This window comes from Cyrtonyx montezumae, unplaced genomic scaffold (assembly GCF_038088225.1).
Source record: "Cyrtonyx montezumae isolate F1298 unplaced genomic scaffold, pur_monq_1.0 scaffold_24, whole genome shotgun sequence".
NCBI classification, from domain to species: domain Eukaryota; kingdom Metazoa; phylum Chordata; class Aves; order Galliformes; family Odontophoridae; genus Cyrtonyx; species Cyrtonyx montezumae.
The window spans coordinates 11,310,093-11,331,450 of record NW_027071981.1 but is presented as its reverse complement, the minus strand read 5'-3'; the positions used below and the strand labels follow the sequence as shown (position 1 = coordinate 11,331,450).

General features: G+C 39.3%; 1 protein-coding gene across 8 annotated transcripts in view; it reads right to left on the bottom strand.

Moving 5' to 3' along the window:
* Window positions 1–20,817, bottom strand: part of CDC42BPA (CDC42 binding protein kinase alpha) — a 155,088-nt gene extending 134,271 nt beyond the window's left edge. For 6 of the 8 annotated variants that reach the window (XR_010622408.1, XM_065739673.1, XM_065739674.1 and 3 more), the window contains exon 1: window positions 19,364–19,588. Coding sequence is in view for 6 of the 8 variants with exons in the window: in XM_065739673.1 (XP_065595745.1) it covers window positions 19,364–19,541 (178 nt within the window). In the remaining 2 variants the exon portion in view is untranslated. Of the gene's footprint in view, window positions 1–19,363; window positions 19,589–20,350 lie in introns of those variants that run through there. The other 2 variants (XR_010622409.1, XM_065739676.1) reach the window with 1 other exon arrangement.
* Window positions 20,818–21,358: the final 541 nt, after the last annotated feature.

Below are 21,358 nucleotides of genomic sequence, written 5' to 3'. Positions count from 1 at the left end.
TTATTTTTTAAAATTATTTTAAATATACTTTCTGGCTATTACCTTGGTTGTAACTTGGCTACAACTACAATTGCACAGCTTATCTCAGCCCAAAGTCAAACAGCAGTGTGAACTTTGAACCAGATTCAGGAAAGCATGTGATAAATACATCCTCACACTCAGGAAAGCACTTCATGAGGTGAGTAACAGAGGCTACTGATTAAGTCTCATTTACAATCTTCTTGAAAAGAAGAAATATTTCTGACTTACAACTCGGGACCTTTTCTTCCTCTTCTCACTGGCCACAATCTCACCGATCTGGGAGGAAGTGGCCATTTCATTTTCTATACTAACAGGTTACAACAATATATCTACAGATGGCCACGTGCCAGAAAATACGCTTAGCAGCTGTTCAAGAACATGGCACATTTTCAATACCTGATGTTGACAGGGATTACTTAAAAACAATAGAGCTGGAAGAAGTTGTTCTGCAGGCTATTCCTAAGCAGAATTATCACAAACACAGTAGCTGTCAGAGAACACACTAATCTGTGCTGCAAAACAACAGTTCCACTAAAAACAGCAAATTCTTTACTGTAGTTCAAAATTTCCCCACCATCAGCAATGCCAGGAGGACAATTTCACCTTTATGAACACATAAATTTCAAGTGCATGGTAAAGTGAAGAGTGATTGTAATAGATAGCTAGCATAGAGGACTAAAGGACTTAATGCATATTTTCATTATTTTAAGTAGATGAACTTTAAAATTGAGTTACTGGAGAGAAAGAGGGTTCACTTTCTCGTATTTGCTCTCACTCAAAACAGACTGATTTCCAGCGCAGCCACTGTAAACTAAGTTAATCTAATTTGTGGGCACACCAAGAGCTGTCCCTAAAGGGATCTAAACACACACCTACCTACCAGTTGCCTACTAGTTACTTAACACCCATCAGAGATATTCACTGGTCTCATATTGGTGTAATTAAAGGCTCTTAGAGGTCTGAAAAACAGAAAGCCGATGAAATAAAACACATGCTGCTAAACTACACCAGTTACTTCTGCACCATTATCATACAGGTGTAAACAGTCTTTCTTATCAGTAACAGTTACTGATAGAGTCCAATGAATGTAGAAATGGTCTTAAAATTAACACTGGTGGACAACAGACAATGGTTGGTAATCAGCAACACTGGTTAAACTGCAACAAAAAGCTGTTTATGTTCTCGAACAAGATAACAGAAGTGATGGAACTGTGTTGACCTAGATCCAATACAAAAAACTGACTCGCACCATCATGATTTCAGCCCAGCAAAGCCACTATGGTTATACAAGCAAACTTTGAATTCTTGCACTCAACAAGATCAACACTGATAATTAAATGTAACTACAAAACCTGAAGACAAGTAATTTTCAATTCGAACTGGAAAACAACGTAAAGAAAATAAAAGGCAACTCACCTTTCATTTGTTTGATTTAATTAGATACATATTTTTAGAACAGAATATGACCAGTTGAAATGGACTTAACACCCACCTGCCCAACCACTTCAAGGCTAACCAGAAGTTAAAGCATAGCCACAGTTTTATTCAAATGCCTCTTGAAGACTGGCAGTCACTGGATGGGGTATCAACTACCTCACTAGGAAGTCTGTGCAATGTTTGACCACATCAGGCTACTGCTCTTTAGAAGCAGTCATTTTTTTCCAATATTATCTTCCTATGGTGCGCTCCAGACTTCCAAAACTCAAGGCACTCATTAGAGTGTTTAAAATGAACTCAAGTAAATGAAAAATATCTAATTACTTCCCATCCAGACCCCAATCAAAGTTAACTTAACTGCAATCAGTATATAGAAAGCTATAACTTCAGCAAGAATAACTTCAGAAAAAATATTAATCATGAACACACCTTCCTAAAGGGGAACACTCTTTTTGTATTGGACTGTGATTTGCTCTCACACCACCACCCATCTGTCTGTACCACCCCTGAAGATTTCAAAATAATCTTTTTAAAAATGAATATACACAACTGCTTCATAACTCCTTGAGTGAAAAATAGATTTCTCAAAAAAGACATTCTCAAAATGCTGCTTACATGAAAGCTTCTCATGACACCAGAGCTACATCAGAGCAAACAAAGCAGCTTTCTTGTTAATATTATCAATCAGGCAGCGTCACAGTGTTCGCATAAACTCAACTTTGAGTTTATTACAGTAATGGTCTTATGTGTAGAAGGGGAAGCTGTAGTAAGCTAAAAAAAAGCATCTTTACTGTAATACAGGACAATTGATAAATTCCATAAAATATGTAACTTCATTTCTTTTCACAATGTGAAATAATTCAAACTTAAAAGGCGCTCCTTTAAACATTTTACACCTAAAATATCAACAACAGGATTACCATATTGCTTTGTTACAGTCCTAAGAGATCAAGAGTGAAGATAAGAAATGATGTCTACATAGTCACAGCTTTCTTTGCTGTGGAGCTATCAGAACACCTCAGGAATTAACACCTCAGGCAGCGCTTCAACATGAGCAAAATATGATCATGAGGTTTTTGGGTTTGTTTTTAAGAAAAGAAACAAATAATTATTTTCCATTCAGGCTTCACCATTTTCCCACAAACAGAAATTGTTAAGAGGCTGACAAAATTTAGATTCATAGAATGACTTGGGTTGGAAGGGACCTTAAAGATCATCTAGTTCCAACCTTGCAACGGGCAGGGACACCTGCCACCATACCAGGTTGCACAGGGCCCCACTTAACCTAACTCTGAACACTGCCAGGGATGGGGCAACCCATCTGGGCAGCCTATGCCAGTACCTCACCCCCCTCTGAGTAAAGAAATATTGACTAGATATTAATACATCAATAGATGAGACAGACCAGCTTCTAAAGGATGTTAAAGAAAAACATACTGCCAAGTTGTTAGAACACATTTCTTTTGGTTTCTATAACTTCTGCACCAGTTCTGACACTGTCATCTCAAATAGAAATGTAGCAAGGAAAAAACAAAACCTGCAGCCAAAACAGAAGACACGAACTAAATACCTTTGCTGGAAATGGTAAGCACGAGTGCATTTGGAGATGAGGTTTTTCTCACAGCACTATGCTAGCAGCAACACTTCACATCTCTCCTGAGACTGGAAATGCAGATAGGTACAACAGAAAACAGTGTTACACTATTAGTTTATGACTTTCAACAATAATGCCCTTCACAAATTCCCCAAAGCTCATCATACATTGCAAATAATGAAGTCTCAAGATTCCTGAGAACAACATGCAGACTGTTGCCTAAATCTCACAATAGAAGAACTAAGGAAGTGTAGTATTGGGAATTTGATTAGAATTAAACATGTAAGTGGATTGATCCTACTATAAAACATTGCAGAAAACAGAATAAAGGGCTATGCCATTTCTTTTCTCTTTTTGGCAAACTGATATGCTAGAACATATAGCATGAAAACACACTCTTTGAGAGACACCTTGAAGACAGTCCAACAGATAATTTATCCACCCTCTGCAAATCTACTGACAGGCTGCAGAGAAGTATTGCATTTCCATGCTTCAGACTACTTCTGAGGCTCCATCAGAAAAATCGTATTCATTCAGCAATAAAAACTGTCAAACTTTCCTACCTTGACCTTCTAAGTGACTTACATCATTCTGTAAGAACTAGCAAGGTTCAGCAACTGTTCTGCCTCCTATAATTGCATTATTGCTATCTGTACCTCTTCAGGTACAGCAATACCCCTTTGCTGCCAGGAGGAGCTCCAAGGAATAAGTATCCAATGCTGCTACTAATTAATGCTTTAAATAGGCTTAAAAAAAAGATTTTGCCCAAAGAGACCTCAAATCTGGTGTGCCAGGTCTGGTGAGCAGGCTTCCACGCTCAGGGAAGGAAAATGTAAAACAAGAGAGTCTGTTTGAAGCAACAGTAACAGAAATACATTTTAAGGCAGGACTCATTCAGTGTTCCAATTTCCTTCCTCCACACAGTATGGAAGTAGCTGTGTGGATGTAAGGATTCAAGAGTTATCTACTACTGGAAGACTCTCTCTCATATTCTGTCTTGCACTCTGAATCTGGGTAAGAGTACCAGGTCTAGAAGTGTACCTACTAAGACAGAACAGGGACTCAAGATGCCCACAAGTCTGTCAATAGGAACTATTTTTCTAAACCAGATCCATGGCACAATGGCAGCAGCACAGCTTTGAATATTTTTGTTGCTATCTGAGAAGCAGCCTTCTTCTGTTTTTGTTTTTTATTACTGCTCTGCACAAAAAGCAATACATTGGATTTGGGGCACACAATCAGTGTCATCCCTTTTCTTAGTGTAAGCCATGTTAAAGTATTAAGATTGCCACTTCAGACGAAAAACATAGTGCTGCTTTCCTAAAAAATGTTTACACAAAAGAGATACAAGATGTCCTTTCTCTTTGGACTTGGATACTATCTTTCAGTCACAAGTGCCTAGAGCTGGAATTGAAATACTGGCTTCCTTCCCTACTGGCTGAGGCACTTCACTGCAAACTACTAAACATCTTGCAGCTGTAGCTTCCCTAGGATCACTCCTCCTTCAAATGTACAAGAAAAACATTCTGGACTGTGACTGTAGAGCTATCTCTGTGGGTGTTTAACAATACAGCACCATCACCAAAGTGTAGGTCAAGAAAACTGACAGGTGCAATGTATAAGAACTGGACAATGCTCCCAAAGACAAAATAGCACATGGCAGAAAGCCTCTAATTTAGGTAGACAGGATACCTCTCTAGAAGCCTTTAAAACAGTTATGTATCATCATTGAATTTAGAGAAATTTTAAATGTGCTCTAAGATGTGCCTATTTCTCTGTTACTCTCAGCACAGCCCCACTTACACAAAATATACATATATATACAGTGACATGGAGTAAGCAAAACTAAATACTGTACCCTGCTTTATAATTTTTTTCTATCTCCTCAACTATCAGTAGATCCAGCACACTTCATTTTAACTCAAAAAAACATCAGAACAGAAGTTGTTTCCAAAAAACAGTACCTATTACGTTCAAAGAAACTAGGTGTTCTAATCACAACAGCTACAACAATGAAGTAGAAAAATATATGGGATTCCAATGTATGTCTTATAATGTGAGGTTCATAAATAGTTTGATAAAAACAAAAGGACAATTGATTGAAATAAAATTATGCCTGGACAAAGGTGAATCAAATCAAAAAAGGGCTGGGTTAAGATGTCAATGCTAAAGAAGATAAAGTTTTAGAATGGTGACAAATTACAGGGGATAGGCATGAGAATGATGACAGCCAATAACCTTCTCAATGCACAGATAAGATATGTTTGGGTCAATCCTGAAAGCATTACATCCCATTTAACAGTAAGATTTATTAATTTTCACAACATTTTTTAGAAGTACTTATTACAGCATCATCCTTTGTACTGAAGACAAAGGGAATTAGGACATAAATTAAGGAAAAAAGTGCTCATGCAATATAAACCAATAAGTTTAGAATTCGGGATATGAACTTCAGAGTACCTAACCCTATAAAGCGTGCAGCAGAGCTGCAAGTCACCCAGTGACAGCTGAGTTCTCAGTATCTCTTCACATCAAACCACAGGAAGTCAACCAACTGATGCAGATGGTGATGAACACCCAATTAGTGGCTATGCACAAAGTAAGTGGTTACGTAACCTTTTTCCACCATTGCATAAAGAATCATTCAGTTTCCCCATAAAAACATTTTCCTTTTCTGCAAAATCACAGCTTCATTCAGTACAAGTTCCACAGTTCACTCCACAGCATGATGTCAGTAAGTTCCCATATCCCAATTATCCTACACGACAAGCAAGAAAGGTGTGGGGTGGCAGGAGGCAGACAGGCTGGGAAAACCACAGACTAAAGATAGCATACAACCATACTTCGTTTTGCCAATCCACATCACTCTGAGAACTTTATCATATTACTAAATCATTTAATGATCACTAAAATAAAATCAAAACTTTCACCCTAAATCCACTTGCGTAATATTCTTGATACATCCACAGCTCCTAAATTAATTCCTACCAGTCCTCTTAACTTGACACTCCTAGGAAGGACAGCTAGCAGAACCCCTGGAAGGTGCAGCAAACACTCTCCTCCCTGTTTTCTACAGCACTCTTTAAAGTTGCTTTAAAGATGCTCTATGTCAGAGCCTCTGTAGACAGCAGCTGTCAATAGCTCCTTCTTCCTGACTTCTGATGCTTCAAATACTATTCTCAAATGTGTGCAAGTAAAAAATAAAACACAGAAATGAACACTTAATGTTCAAATGGCATCCTAAGCCAAATCTCAAAGATTAGTCTTGCTAGTCGTGTTTAATGTGCAGAACATTTTGCACAGAGCACTTAGGATAATTATTAGAAATTGATAATCAAGACTAGGTCTCACACATCACTGACATGAAACCATTTAAAACAAGGTATGTAATAAATGAAGAGACTTTGGGCTTGGTGCTTAGTTCACAAACTGCTAGTGTTCAGAAAAGAGTGGCAATTCTTAGTAAAAATGGAAGAACAAGACTGAAATATAATCCATTTGTCCTATGCTCCTGCAGGAGCTAAGCAGAGGGCACTGCCCTGAACACAAACAGAATGCCAACACTCTGCCATACCACTGAAATGGATGAAAGTCTCCTGCCATGTTAAGGTTTTTTTTCCTGAATGATCAGGATTGAAAGGAAAAAAAATTTTGTATTTTTTTCCTATTAACAATATCAAAAAGAAAAACTTCAATTATTCAAGTTTTGAATTCTCCTCTCAGCTAATAATTCCCAAAACAATGCTAAGTAGGCAATTATTGCAAACATTTCTTTTCCAGTGCAACAGCCTGCAGTAGTCTTCTTGAGGAATTAAATAGACACATAATAAATTTATTATTTTACTTAGAGCAGAAAAGTAGATTAAAACAAACATTTATTTTGGCTGTGCTGATGAAGTCCAGAATATTCTTGAGAATGGTAATCTAGAGTTCTGGACTACCACCTAAAGCACAAGAACTAAAAGGAAAAACAAAAACCAAAAGGATGAGCACAGCTAATACTTTCCATGTAATCTACAGCTCACATACAATACCAAGCCCACAAAATGGGATAGTGTAGAAGAGTTTTAGACTGACGTTATATAAATTTAATTATTCTGTTATATGAGATTAAGAAACAGAAAGGACACAAGAGCCTTCAGGAGAATGAGAAACTTCTCTTTGCAAATTGAGCTTGCATAGAGCTAAATGACTGAAATTGAAATCTATGAGCAAAAGGCTTTGTACCCTTCCTGGGCACTTCAGAGACAGATACACCCCTCAGCAGAAAATACAAAGAACAAAAACATTCAGCAGGAGACGGGAAGATGAGCTAACTGCACTATTTACAAGCAGCAAAACCACAAATGAGCTACTGAAGCTCTCCAAAACAAATACTAACATAGGATCTCCTTTTGCACTGTCTGCACTTCATTCAGATGTTACTGTTTCATAGTGATAAATAAATAAACAAGCCCCCTCTGCTTCCCTGACCGCCTTCGATTCTACACAGGTGCGAATGGCTATCCATTATTTCAATGTCATGTTGTCCTGCTGAGAACTACTATGATAACACCTTTTTCAAGAAAGCTCACTTAAAACAACCGAAGTAGTCATTAAAAGTTACTCTTTTCTCTGCCCATCTGCTAATGGAGCCAAGACTCGACTCAAATCCTTAGTTCCACTCTTCACTCACAAAAAAAAATTGTTTTCTTTCTAAAGTACAGCTAGTCAACTTCACAGCACACATTCATTCATGACCTTCCATACCCAACAGCAAAAGAAGGAATAACCTTTGAAGCCCTAGTAGCCCAAGTCAAGGTGAGTCCCTCAGTCACAGCTGTTTTACAAATACTAAACATGCAACACTAAAGAAACAGCTATTCCTTCTCCACATCCCAGAAGCGTGCACAAGGGCTGGCTCTGGCAGCAAGCCACAGAAAGCAAATCCAACCTTTACCGTGCTTCCAGAGAAGAGCTGTGAGAACTCCAATGCGTGCTCCTTGATTCCTCTAGCCTGGGTATGTGATAAATAACCACCTTGAGACAGCTCAACTATTTTTTGCTGTTTGAGCCCAACAGAGAAAAAAATTACAATGATTTGCACTAAGCACATTTCTTCCCCAACAAAATACAAAGTAAACAGATTCTAATGAAACAGTAAAATCATTCAAGGATGTCTTTATCAGACGAGCCTCGCTCCATAAATGAAGCATGCTCCTTTATTATGCAAAACACCACATACTACAACTTGCACTGTCTGGAAGGTAGTTGCTATCTCAACAATAACTTCTCAATTGTTCTTTCTACAGTACCAAAAAAGTAAGAATACAGATAAATCAGCATTTCTGTTCTGACAAGGTATGACTAAGTTGCTCCAAAAAAAAAACCAAAAACACACCAACCAACCACAAAGCATGTTTAGAGGCCCTAAATTACAGAAGATCAGAATAAAATTAACTAACAATACAGAGCAACCATTCTTACTGGATGCTCTACTAACAGCCAGAAACAGTTTTATTTTTCACTGTTGCTTTAAGACCAATTCCATTCGGGGAGTGAAGAGGGAATGGGCAGGAAGCAGGTGTGTTCATGAGGATCAAAAAGAGAAGGAAACAAAATAAAAAAGCAGGCTGAAGAGTGATTTCCTCATCCACACAAGTAACCATACTGTGACAAGACCTATGCTGTCTTCTTGACCTCAGCATATGACTACCCAAGGTCATATGAGGACTTGCTTCATCCTTGGGTTACGACTTCTTGGAGAATTACTTCTGCACGTAACACAGGGAGTTGCCACCTGAGAAGCTTTATCTGGAGACTGATCAAGTGTTTCTGCTTATTGCTCTTGCCATCAAACTCAACTTCCTGAATACATACCAGGCTCTCAGAAAAAAAGTTTCTATTGTAGCAAATATTCCTTTTCTCCTCTCCAAGCTGAATTTTCTGGTCTAACAGTTCCTCACTCTGACACCACCAACAGTATTCACCAAATCTATTCAGGTTAAGCAAGCCTTACACACAGTAGGAGTCAGCACAGGTCTATTCAGTAAATATAGTATGATGCCAGATTTAAAAGTACAACATTACACCCTACACAAAAAAAAAAAAAAAAAAAGACACTTTGGAAGACCTTCTCTGAAATACCCGTGGTGTGTATGCACTTCACTGGGCTGCAGGAGAGATTTTGGAAAAGAAACCTACAGACTCCATTACCAGTTAAAAGAAAATGTTTCTGGAGCACCAAGTTCAAAATATATTACCAGCTGCTCCAAACACAATTCTGGCAAGCACTCACTTGTCCACTGCAGCACTTCCCTTATGTGAAATGAAACAATTGCCACTGTTCCAAGCTGTGTTGTATTAAAATCACAGGACAGAAAGGGAAGGAACAGGATTACAAAAATGAGATCCAGCACTTTCTTGAGCAACTACACCAAGAGTAAGAGTACCCCAAACAGTGTGCTGAAAAACCTAAACAAAGTGCAGAAGTTATAAACTGCCCACACTTCCAGGAACTTCCATAGTAAATATTACAACAATATTGGAAAAAAATGTTTGGAAGGAACTTATTTAAAACCCTATGCTGTCCTAAGTTGCTTTTCCTCTACATTTTTAATGGCCTTCAATAAATCATTGTTCTGCCTTCATTTGTTTGCAAAGATGTTTAAGATGTTGATAACCATCCCCTTTTCTCCAAGAGATTTTTAAGGCAATATACACGAGTGTTCAGTATCACTGTAAATGACTTTGTCACCAGGAATTATATTACTGAAAGAAGTACATTCACAAACTTCCCAAATTGGAAAGAAACAAATTATTAAAGTAGGCTTTTAAAAACTACATTAAATAAAGGAAACATCCTTTCTGGACAACTAGATAAAGCTACAGTACTTGAGCTCTGGTTTTATATGGCCAGTTAATGCCTTCAAGTAAATGGCTTGTTTTCAACAGCTCAGCAACAAACATGAACTGCTTTAATACTGTATGGGAATCAGTGAGTTAACAGCACGCTTATGTCCAATAAATAGGAGTAGAATTTTGCTTACAGTTGCTTTCCTCTTCCTACTAAACAGATACCACTGGTTTGTTTCACAGCTGAAAGGCAAATCCTACCACTTGAAGTCTGTATGAGCTGATTGTATTTTAAAAGTGTTTTCATATACACAACCCGTATCCGTGTATGCACACATAGCCTTCTATGCATATCATCTGAATTGCTATTTTACATATATTACTTTTCAAAGAGAGTCTTCTTTCCCAAAGATCCACTAGCGAATCCATCCTCATTCAGACCCGTTGTCTTTCTGAAGACCTAACACTGGGAAACAGCAGAGAACCTGTTTTTGTCTAAATGAGAAAAAAGCAGCATGGCCAGGCACAGCAGAGTAAGGTGAACACTTTAGTAGAGAGAAAGATGAGAACCTGGGTCTACTCATCACATCCTAGGCTGAAAATGATAGGCTAAAAATGTCTGCAAACAGCATGATTACATATTTCAAATGCTGAAATCATATTTTACTACTTTGAGAAATGCCATCAGGTATTTCACAATGAAGAATAGCTACGTGGCATTGATAACACAGACAGGAGCCCCAAACACCTACAATAGGTGTTTATGCCCAGCTCAAATGTGCAGTTGGACTGCCTGACTTAGCTTCTACTGATAGAAGCTAATAAACAATGATCAGCACATCAAGAAGAAATCCCTGTAACTCTGCCAAAATCACTTGATTTCATCTTCCATCTCCCTCAAGTTTCCTCTGCTGCTTCCTACAGGCAACAATACTGATGCTGGAACAGTACTAAGAACAACTTGTGCACCTCATAAGAGTGTATGAATCCACAGGCTGGGGGGGGCAACAGGAAAGCAGCAAATACTTAACGACCTCTTTGTACAGGTGCTGACCAGAGGAGCTAAGAACCAGTACACTGGCAGTAACTGCCTCCCAGACCACATGCTCTCAAAACATTACCACAGGATCAATTAACCAAGAATGATCAGACTCATGCAATTAACAGACACCAGCCATAATACGCTATTTTCACTCATTAACCACAACTTCATTCAGAATTTGTGTTCTGAGAGCCTATTTTACCATTAACGGTGTTCGGTTATCCCTCATTTTCACAGAAATAGATAAGACAAAAACAAAAATGAAAGAGCTACCCTAGCAAACATTTATATCCGGAAAATAACATTAGCTTAAGTTTATATCAATTAATGGCTACTGCAAAAATACAGAAGTTTAGAAATGCATGCTTCAATAGCTAAAGGCAGTTCCTAACTATGAAAGTAAAAACAGTCAATAGGGTGGGGAGGCACAGACTCATTAAAATGAAGTGTCTGAGGAGCCAGACATTACAGTTAAATAATTATTTTGTCAGCGTATTTCTGTTTGTGAAGGAAGCTGCTTCTCTAATTTCCTTCGAACATATCAAATGGAAGCAAAAGTAAGTTTCTTTTTTGTCAGCTCCTACACTAAAACTATAAAAGGATCTGTGTGAATTGTCAAGAAACAGGAGTACATAAGTTTAATAAGAGTTTTCCAAAGTTTGGGAGTAACAACACAGCTATGCCAAGTCTGTTAAGAGTCCTCATACAAAATACAGACAAAACACATTGAACAAAACTGTGAAACACGATGAATAAGTTCACTGAGGCTCTATATCAAACACCTGTTTTAAAAAGCTAGAAATATCAAAATTCAGATCTAAATTACATCCTTTTTGTACATTCATAGGAATCCTAGGGGCAGCCCCAGGCCTTGGAGCACAGAAACTACAGTAGGTAAAGGCATATCTGTCTGGGGGTATCCTTCTCCTTTGTAGGACAAACACCAGTACCACCTCTTCACAGCTCTGGACCAACAGATTTCAGCACAACTGTGCAGGGTTAGTTTAGCCTGAATTGTGCCCTTCTTTTTCAAGCAAGCATGAGCAGAACAGAGAGCAGTGACTGACTGGTCACAGCCAGCCACCACCCAAGATAACAGCACAGTTACAACTAAAATACCAACATCTATTTCCTCCTTTTCTTGTTACTAGGTGTCCTGCAAAACACTCACATAACACAGCACTTTATTTACAAAAGACGAGGAAAAGGTGAAAGGGCTTTAGAGTGCAGCAGCACTGAGTGTCTGCAACTACCCTGCCCCAACAGCACAAATCACAGTTTCTTCAGCTACTTTGCAAATAGGAAACAAACAGGAAAAAAGAAAAAAAAAACAGAAAAAGGAAAAATTCAGAAGCCATGGTTTTGGCCATGGGAAGTTCAGACTGAGGCAGGATATCCAGGTCATAACAAAGATAAAAGGAGATTTTGCTCAGATAAAAGCAAAAGAATGGACATTGTGAAGAAGAGAAAGTAGCTGCAGCATGGAGAAGACAAACTAAAGCTCTGTTTTATAACATTATCCATGACAAAGCTTAGAAAGGAAACGAACTCAAAAAAGGAGACCTGAGGGTCCCACACCAGAAATAGAACTGAATTATGGTCCGCAGGAGGAATCAGAAGGGCAGCAAGGATAGCAATGTGGGCAATCACAAAAGCCTGAAACAAGGAAAGATTTTAAGATGAAAAGGATGAACACAAGAATAACAGTGAGAGGGACTATTCTCCAAGAATTTCACTTTACACAGAGAAAATGCTCACACATTCTCCATTCTGAGAATGAAGTACTCCCAAGGCCCTGGAATACACCTCACGTGGAATTTTTCCATAGTGAGCTCCAGTAAAGCACGTGAGGCTGCATTACTAGAAATAAGGAAGCTGACCTCTCTGAACAGTTCTCACTATACTTAATGTCATCCTTAAACTATCTGAAATAAAAATCTTGCAGTTAACAAAAATTTGCACATGACTGACCTAATTCAGTCACATTTTTTAAAGATTTTCAACCACATTAGTAGCATTCCGAAGCTTAATGAGGATTTCAGTAAAATAATATACTGATCTAAGTCAGACCAGAGCAGAACAAAATATACTAGGTGTTCAGCCAGAAAACCAAATGAAAGAAGCAGAAGTGCTCACAGAAGATACGCCCAGCTCACCACAAGATAAGAGCTGGGAGTCTAGGAGCTGGCCTCTTCTCCTAACCCTGTCTCAACTACACACTGTATCTTTTTATGGACAAGTTGTATGACATGGCAAACAGAGGCTAATTGATTCTAGAACATTACTGTACAAATAGACAACAGAGATAGCAAATTTTTACACTATAGAAGTTATTACAGTTGCTATGAATGGGTGAATATTTAGGATAGATACATCCAGTATAATTTGCAGAGTCAATTTTCAGAAAATAATGTGGGGAATAACAACAGCAGCTTCTGGGACAGACTGCATCCACTTCGTATCAGAAAATTCTGTACTTGAAATTTAATTGCAATCAGATATCAAAACCACCAGCACTTGACCATTCAGCTGCAGAATGACAAAAGTGAAATCACTTCCACTTGCTGATACAACTCAGAATTCGAGCACTAATTTATGGGCATAAGACAAAGCTTCAAAAAGTAAGGCACTTTCACAGAATCTCTGTACATATAGGTACTCCAAAATATTTAACAATATTGAGAAAGATCCATTGTTCTTAAAGCACAGTATCCTTCTTTCAGTTAGTTATGAACTAACAATAAGCTACAGTTAGAGTACATCAGTAAAATTCAGGACAGAAGAGACAGGAGATGATGAAGAGTTTCCATAAGGTAAATAGACTCTGTATCATATGCTATACAGAGGCTAAGAATGCAAACACACCTTCAGCTTACTGCAGCAGTGCTTTTTACAGTCATACCAACCCACAAACAACACAATGGATAAACACTAATGTAAGGCATCTTAGTAGCAGGGAATTTATTGCTTTGTTGTGAGAGCTATTGCACACACTGCACAAAATCTTTGTATTTCTCCATTTGCCCCTGTTAGACCAAAGCATAATGGGAATCTCTGTACAGAATAAAGGCATTCCTAAAATTCCTGAAAATGAAGTATAAGAAGCCTTCCTACCTCTGAAAGGCACGCTCCTTTGCAACTAAAACAACATCACTGACAGAAGCCAGTCAGCCAAAGTACATCCATCCCAAACCAAGCTTCTCCATTCCAAAGTAACAAAAACCACAAAAAAACACACCAAAAAAATCCTTCGAAAACTTAAAGTAAAAAGAGGAGCAAAAAGCTTACTGTACTGTGAAGATACTTAGGAAACATTTGTTGCAATGAGTTAACATCTTGTTCTTCTGTAAACTGGATTTAACCTTGATGTAAATCATGAATAATTAACTGGATAGCCTCGCAGCTCACCTGACCACACCATAATTGTTGATTAATTCACAGTAATTGGTTTCCTCTGCACAAGAGGAAAATCAAAACTGAAATAAATGTTCATAAGGTCACAGCTCCAAAAATACAAAGGTTACACACAGAGCCACGTAACACAAAGGTGTACACGCTACAGTTGAAACTCTGTGAAACTCTATGTATACACAGTAACACTCTTTTTCTTTTGTTCAAATTACTATAAAACTGTATCTCCACAAGTGTTCTTTATACAACATCTTTATACGTCATTCTTTATACTAATCTGAAACAGATTTGAAGGTCACTTCTATTTGACTGCACTTAAGAACCTCCTTCTTCCACATCAATCAATAAAAAAAGCATTAATTACTAGCTTCAGCTCTATAGCAGAAACAACAGCTAATGCTAACGGGCAATTTAATTAAGCATTATGGACAACAATGGCAGAAATCTGCATATCAAGAAGGCCACAATGACATCTACACAGATGGATCCCCATACTTCCATATACTTCAGCTGCAAGCAATGAAACAACTCACCTTCAGTTAAGCTCATGAAATGCCTTGACAAGAAACATGCCCTTTCCTTCATAAACAGAATTTAATAGCTGTTCTCACATCATTTGGACCAAGTCATGTTCCCAAGTGTATGACTACAGTAGTAAGGCATCAATGGTAATTCCTAAAATGTCATTTCTATGGCAAAATATATTTCAATTGTTTAGATGGTACTAAGTACTAACCTCAACAAGAACAAAAAAATAAAGCAAGGGAGAAGAACATTGTGTCTTTTGCTGCTGTCTCTGCAAAAAAAAAAATGGTATCAGACTTTTAAAAGTGAAGGTCTTTTTAAAGTCTGTTTTACAAAGAAAATATTAACAAATAGTACCTGAGAATGCCTGCAATTTCTTCCATGACTTACAAACAGATGAATAACAGAGAAGGGGTACAGAAGTCCATAGGCAAGTTTTCTCTTGTTAATAATATTTAAAAACAAAAACCTGAAAGTGGGCATACCATTATTCTTCTTTAGAGAGCTCTACAAAGAGAACACAACAACCTCTACACAGCTTTGACTTGAAACAATTGTTATATGATGTAGAACTATTTTCTATGGCCAGAAGAGATACTGCACATCTGATTAACAGAAGTATGAGAGCAAAGCTGATGGTCTAGTTCATGACCATAACAGCACTGCCTAAATAGCACATCTCAGTTCCAGTAAATACGAAATGAGAACAATTAAATCCATCTACCAAAGGCAGAGAAAACAAAAAGGAAACAAACATGCTAAAGGACTGCTTACATTTGTTCCTCAAGAGAATACATCAAGTTGAGTCAGCAACTTCACCCACACCATTCGTAGTTCCCTGCATCTTTCCTCCTTTATACCTCCACATATGAAGAGTTTTCTCAACTTCTCTATTAATGCATCCTAAGTAAAACTGACCCAATTTCTTCTTAAAATTATTTCAAATTGGTGTCATTGTAAAGGATATCTCTTAGATTTAAAAAAAAGAAATCTAAAGCTTCTTTCTATCATTTTCTATCATACTTTTCTTTCAAGTTGTGCTTATCTGTCTGCATTTATCTTCCTCAGTCTTATTTAAGAGTAACTCATTCACATGTATAAAGGAAAAAGCAAAATGCCTGGAATCCTCAAAAGCTTTTTCAGGTAAGTTCCAGTTGCTAAAATTAGCCAATCCCATTTCTAAATCACAAACACAGCTGTCAACAAAGATAAAAATTAAAACAACCACCAAATACGTACAACAAGCCAAATGCAGGAGGTTTGTTTCCTTCCTGTGAACACAAACTGTGCCCTAACTGGCTATCAGAACTCCAATCCACTGGTTGTTTACAAGGGCATTTCTGCATCTACAACTCCTATATGAAATAAACAACACCAAATCATTAGCATGTCACAAAACATATCACATAAAAATGAGCAGAGTAACCATTGTCACTTTAAATCAAAAAATGACTTAAAAATGCAAAATAATCTACGTGGCACTTCAAATTGAAGTCATTCCCAGCATTTGATAAAGTCTGAAAACCCGTGACGCTGTAGCTCAGACACATTGCAGAAACTTCACTTTCCCCACTTGCTGAGCTAAACCTGTAAAACCAACTCAATCTAAAAGATGAAAAACCAACTCAGATGCTCATCTGTTTTACCCTGCTTGATTTTTTTACTGAGGTCTAAACTAGTTCTGGGACTGTCCAAGAAATAGTCCTGAAATAATCTAAGAACTAGAATGTTAACTTCTTAGCTCCCCTAAATATAGCAGGGCTCACGTGGCTACCACTAAGACCATATTAGCTTTACCATGCCAGAATAGCTTCTAAATCATTCCCTGCAGAATTTCACATTGTGCTGTGAACATTCAGTTTCACATAAAATGAAGCACCTAAGACCTAGAACAGTTTAAACAGAAATACACAGCCACAAACAACAACAAAAACAAAACAAGAAGTCCAACAGTCCAACCTATAAACTGCACCACCAAAAAATAATAAGTTGTTATAGTATTCAGAAGTACTCTATGGTCACCAAATGGACATTTATTAGCCATAAAAAAGTAAAATTACTTTTTCTAGGAGTAAATAAATTTCAGAAAGACTTAACTTCGGAAAATGAATAGCGCTCTGGAGTAAATTTGCATTTTATAATTAGTAAATGCACAAACATAACAAACAATTCATACCACTCCAAGACCAATTCCAATAACTGCAGACTGAACTACTGGCAGTAATAATGCAGGCTTGTGAATGCTTGGCATCACACCCCATGCCTTCCCACAGCAGCGCTGACACCCACCAGAAGATACACCAGGCACCAAGTTTTATTTCACTGATGGGAGAAATACATTAATACGCACAGGATTTCATACGGTATGTTCAAAACAAAGAGTTACCAGAATGCCCTGGCATAAAATTGGTATTATTTTCCCTAATGATCAAAAGGAGAAATTAAAAAAAAAAAAAAAAGAGGAGCTGAAAGCACTTAAACATTGATTCACAGATGGAGGCCATGACAGAAAGTACAAATTCTGGCCGTTGGCTTTCTGCTGCTACCACTGCTCAGTATGCTGCTGACTTGCGAAGCCTCTCTGTATGTTATGTTGTTTCACCTTTCTGGCAAAGAGATATGTAAAGATATGATGGTACCAAAGAACAGGATGCCTGCAATAGATTCACCATGCTGGAGCACTCAGCACTTCTGTAATAACCTCATTTTGCTAAGCCCCCCATCTAAACAGAAACACCAAGCACTGCTGGTTTCACTAGGAGTGCCAGCTTTCAGGAGAGACAGCTCAGGAGTGTTTGTAAGATAAAGCCATCATTCATCTGGACACCTCCAACAGCAGGCACTAGAAACCTTTGCTCCTGTGTCTCACTTCACAAACCCTCTCACCAAATATCAAGTTTTGAGTCTGGAGAGCAGATCTGGAAGGAGATGCAGGACTTTGGCAACACTACCTTGAAAATGGGAGGGACTGCTTCAATCTGAAGCTAAAGCATAGTTGGAAGGGGAGAGCAGAAAAGTAGCAGGAAAAACAGGCCAACCTTGTTCCAGCCTTTCCAAAACACCACGATATTTCCGTTAGCAGTCCACAGGATGTACCACAGAAATCTTCAGGTCATACCCTCAGAATAATGTATTTTTTTCCACCAAAAGACAACAGTAAATGCAGCAGCTAATCAACACTATAGCATCCAAAGTACTGTTACTCTAACCCTACTGATATGGTTGATTTATTATTATTATTTACAGGCTGTCAGCTTGCTAAGTCCACTGCAGACTACACTGTTGGATACAAAACGTACTGTGAGTCAGTGTGTTTTCCAAGTCTTCCATAGCTTCTGCATGCCACAATTTTAAAGATTCTTCAAAAATACTTTAATTACTATTTCCTCCTTAGCTAGAATGCATTAATAATAGGCTTTTCCTGCTGATAATAAGAAAACAAAGACAAGTGCAATATGCACAGTGTAAGAAACTTAATTACCGAGTCAGATGCCCTTCAGATGTCAGTCTGACTACAGTGAGGAGCAGCAAAATATAACACACACCTATCAGCCTCGAGTTGTTAGATCAGTTATCAAAACAACATCTTTCCTCAGTGACTTCATTAGAAGGAACTTAGCCAGCTAATTAACCTGTTATGTTTTGAAATGTGCTTTCCTAAAGACAGGTAGTCTGCTGATGTATTTATTACAAACCAGATGTGATAAGTAGTTCTGAATGTAAATGCTTAAGTACAGTGTAACTTGGAACTTTGAAGGTCACATACAGTAAGCATTAACATCAAGGCTCTTGTGGCAGACTGCACCTTCTGCTTCTCACTTATACTTAGGAGGAGGAAAATGAATTAAGAAAAAAATGAGAACCAGCTCTGTGATAACTCCAAAAGAACTGCACTCCACTTCTTCTCAATTAAAGACCTATAACGACTGTAACACTCCCCTAAAATTAAACAAAATTGAACAGGGAATGGTGAAGACAATTTCATTCTACTTTTCAACTCCAAGTAATTAAACCAGCAATTCTACCATACAAAAGAATGCATTTTTCTCCATTTTCAAAGACACTTCAAGCATTTCCTTTAAGAGAGCTAAAGGATTTTCTCTTTGATTAACACCTTCTACTTTAAAGCAATATAGCTGTGACTGCAGACACAAGTCAAAGGGTTGTGTACTGATCTTTTCTCCAGATATCAGAGGATTTATCTTCCATTCTTCTACATTCCCACTAGCTTTAGGATACAAAGCTCAACAGCTGGGCCTACAGGCACAGAAATACACTTCATATACCAGAATTTGATTCAAGTTTAAAACAAAACAAAAAGCGTAGCTCAGGGATAAATAACCAACACGGATTGCTTTTTAGCACCACCACGTCCAAATGCAACATGAACAATAACGCTTCCCAGTAAAACACCAAGTTATGCACAATCTCCTCTCGCACATAAACAACACAGCAGACAAGAACATGGACAGATACACACAACATATATTCCAACTCACCCCATTCTAGATACTCAAGTATGTTCTTCTCTCTTCTCAGAGGGGAATTGTTACATTCATCGTACAGGCAGATGAGTATATCCAGCAAGGTTTCCACGCTGAAGCACTGCCCATTAGTCTGAGTTGGCCCATCCAAAATAAACTGCTCCAACTGCTTCAGACGCACTTCTCCAGACATGGTTGTTTCAGTTTGCAATGGGATTTTCTTTTTAATTATTATTATTACTTCGTCCAAAAAAAAAAAAAAAAAAGGAAAAAAAATCCAAAAAACAACTTTTCAAGGTGTTGCTTGAAAAGAAGCTGACAGTATTCTTTTAAAGTGTCAGGCCCTGGTGGTGCCTTATTCACAGCCCACCTCGGCTCCCAGCCTGGGGCTGAGCCCTGGGAAGTTTCAGGCACACACAGATAAACGCTACGTGTGTGAGTGCATGTATATATATATGTACATATATATAGGCGTATATATAACTCTTAATTTAAGAAAATAAAGAAAAATCTTCTAATATGCTTAATAAGGAAAAATAGATTGCTTCTTCTAACACCTCAGTGATAATAATCACTCTGAAATTCCACCAGGACTGCCTGACACCGATTTTACCGTGCGTAGATAGACGTGAGCTTTTATATCTTTAAAAACGTCCTTCTCCTTCATTCAAAATTCAGATCATGCAACGCAACCTTGAAACGAATCCCACTGCATCATTAAAGTGTAAAAGCCCCGTTCCGTCCGCATCGGATTTCGCTTCCAAGAAAGGATCGGAAGGGGAAGAAAGAAAAAAAAAAATTGGAATAAATATATATATGTATAAATCGACGTCGGGAAGGAACAACAGGGCGGGGAGCGGCACGGCCGCCTGGGCCTCGGCCTCCCGGGCAGGGGCAGCGCCCGGCGGTCCCCTCTCCGCCGCCGCGGGGGTGGGGCCCCTCCTCAGGGCGCAGCCACGTCCTGCCCCGGGGAGCCGTCCCCCGCCGCCTCCTCCTCCTTACCGAGTCTCCTTTTAAGGCCTTTCAGTGATTGGGAAAAGCTAAAGTCTTCATCGCCGCCCTCTCCTCCTCCTCTGCTGCGCCGAAGGGCGACGGGAGAACGCCCGGAGCGCTGTCAGAGCCGCCCCATGGCCGCCCCGCTCCTGCTGCTGCTGCACCTCCGCTGCGCGTCCTGCGGCGGCTTCACTCCCAGCGGCGAGGAGATGCTCTCCCGGCCTCGCCTCCGCAGGCAAAGGGCATCCTTCCTTCCTTCCTTCCCGGCGTGTGTGTGTGTGTGTGTGTGTGTGCGCCGAGCGGCAGCGCGGGGAGAGCAGCCTCCCTGCCGCCCTCCCTCCCGTTCTCCCCGCCTTCTCCCTGCCTCCCTCCCGCGGTCACACGCAGCAGCCGCCGCCGTGCTCGCAGCTGCCCAACATGGCGGCCGCGGCGGGAGGGGAACCGCCGCCGAGCGCCGCCGCAGCGCGGGGAGCCGAGCTCGGACGCCGCCGCTACTGATGGGATTGAGGGGAGGAGGGAAGCGAGGGGGTGGATGCTGGAGCGGGGAATGCAGGGATACGGGCGGGCCCAGGCGGAGGGAGGAGGCGCCGGCTGCGGAGGCTCGGCCGGTGCTACGGGGAGCTGCCGGGTTCCCTGAATTCAGGGAATTCAGAATCACTGAAGTGTATATAAACTCCCTAGTGTGAAGCCACAGAGGACAGTGATCACCACCTCATGCTAGCGAGAAGGCAGAAAGAGCGCTGGGCTCCACTGGGAAGACTGGATCACACTTCCTACAGGCAGGCCAAAGACCCATCAGCCCAGTTTGCTGTAGGGTGAATAACCCAAAAGAATAGTATCCACAAGAAAGAATGAGTGGATGGTATATTTTGTAAGGCTTATCTGGGTGGTATACAGACAACCAGTAAATATAGAAAGGCTCACCTGTTGTAGATGGCTCAACAAAAGAGAGATTTCCAACAAAAGATCTTTCCCTAATGGTCATCAGCCCTTAAATGGGGTCTAGGAGATTTGGAG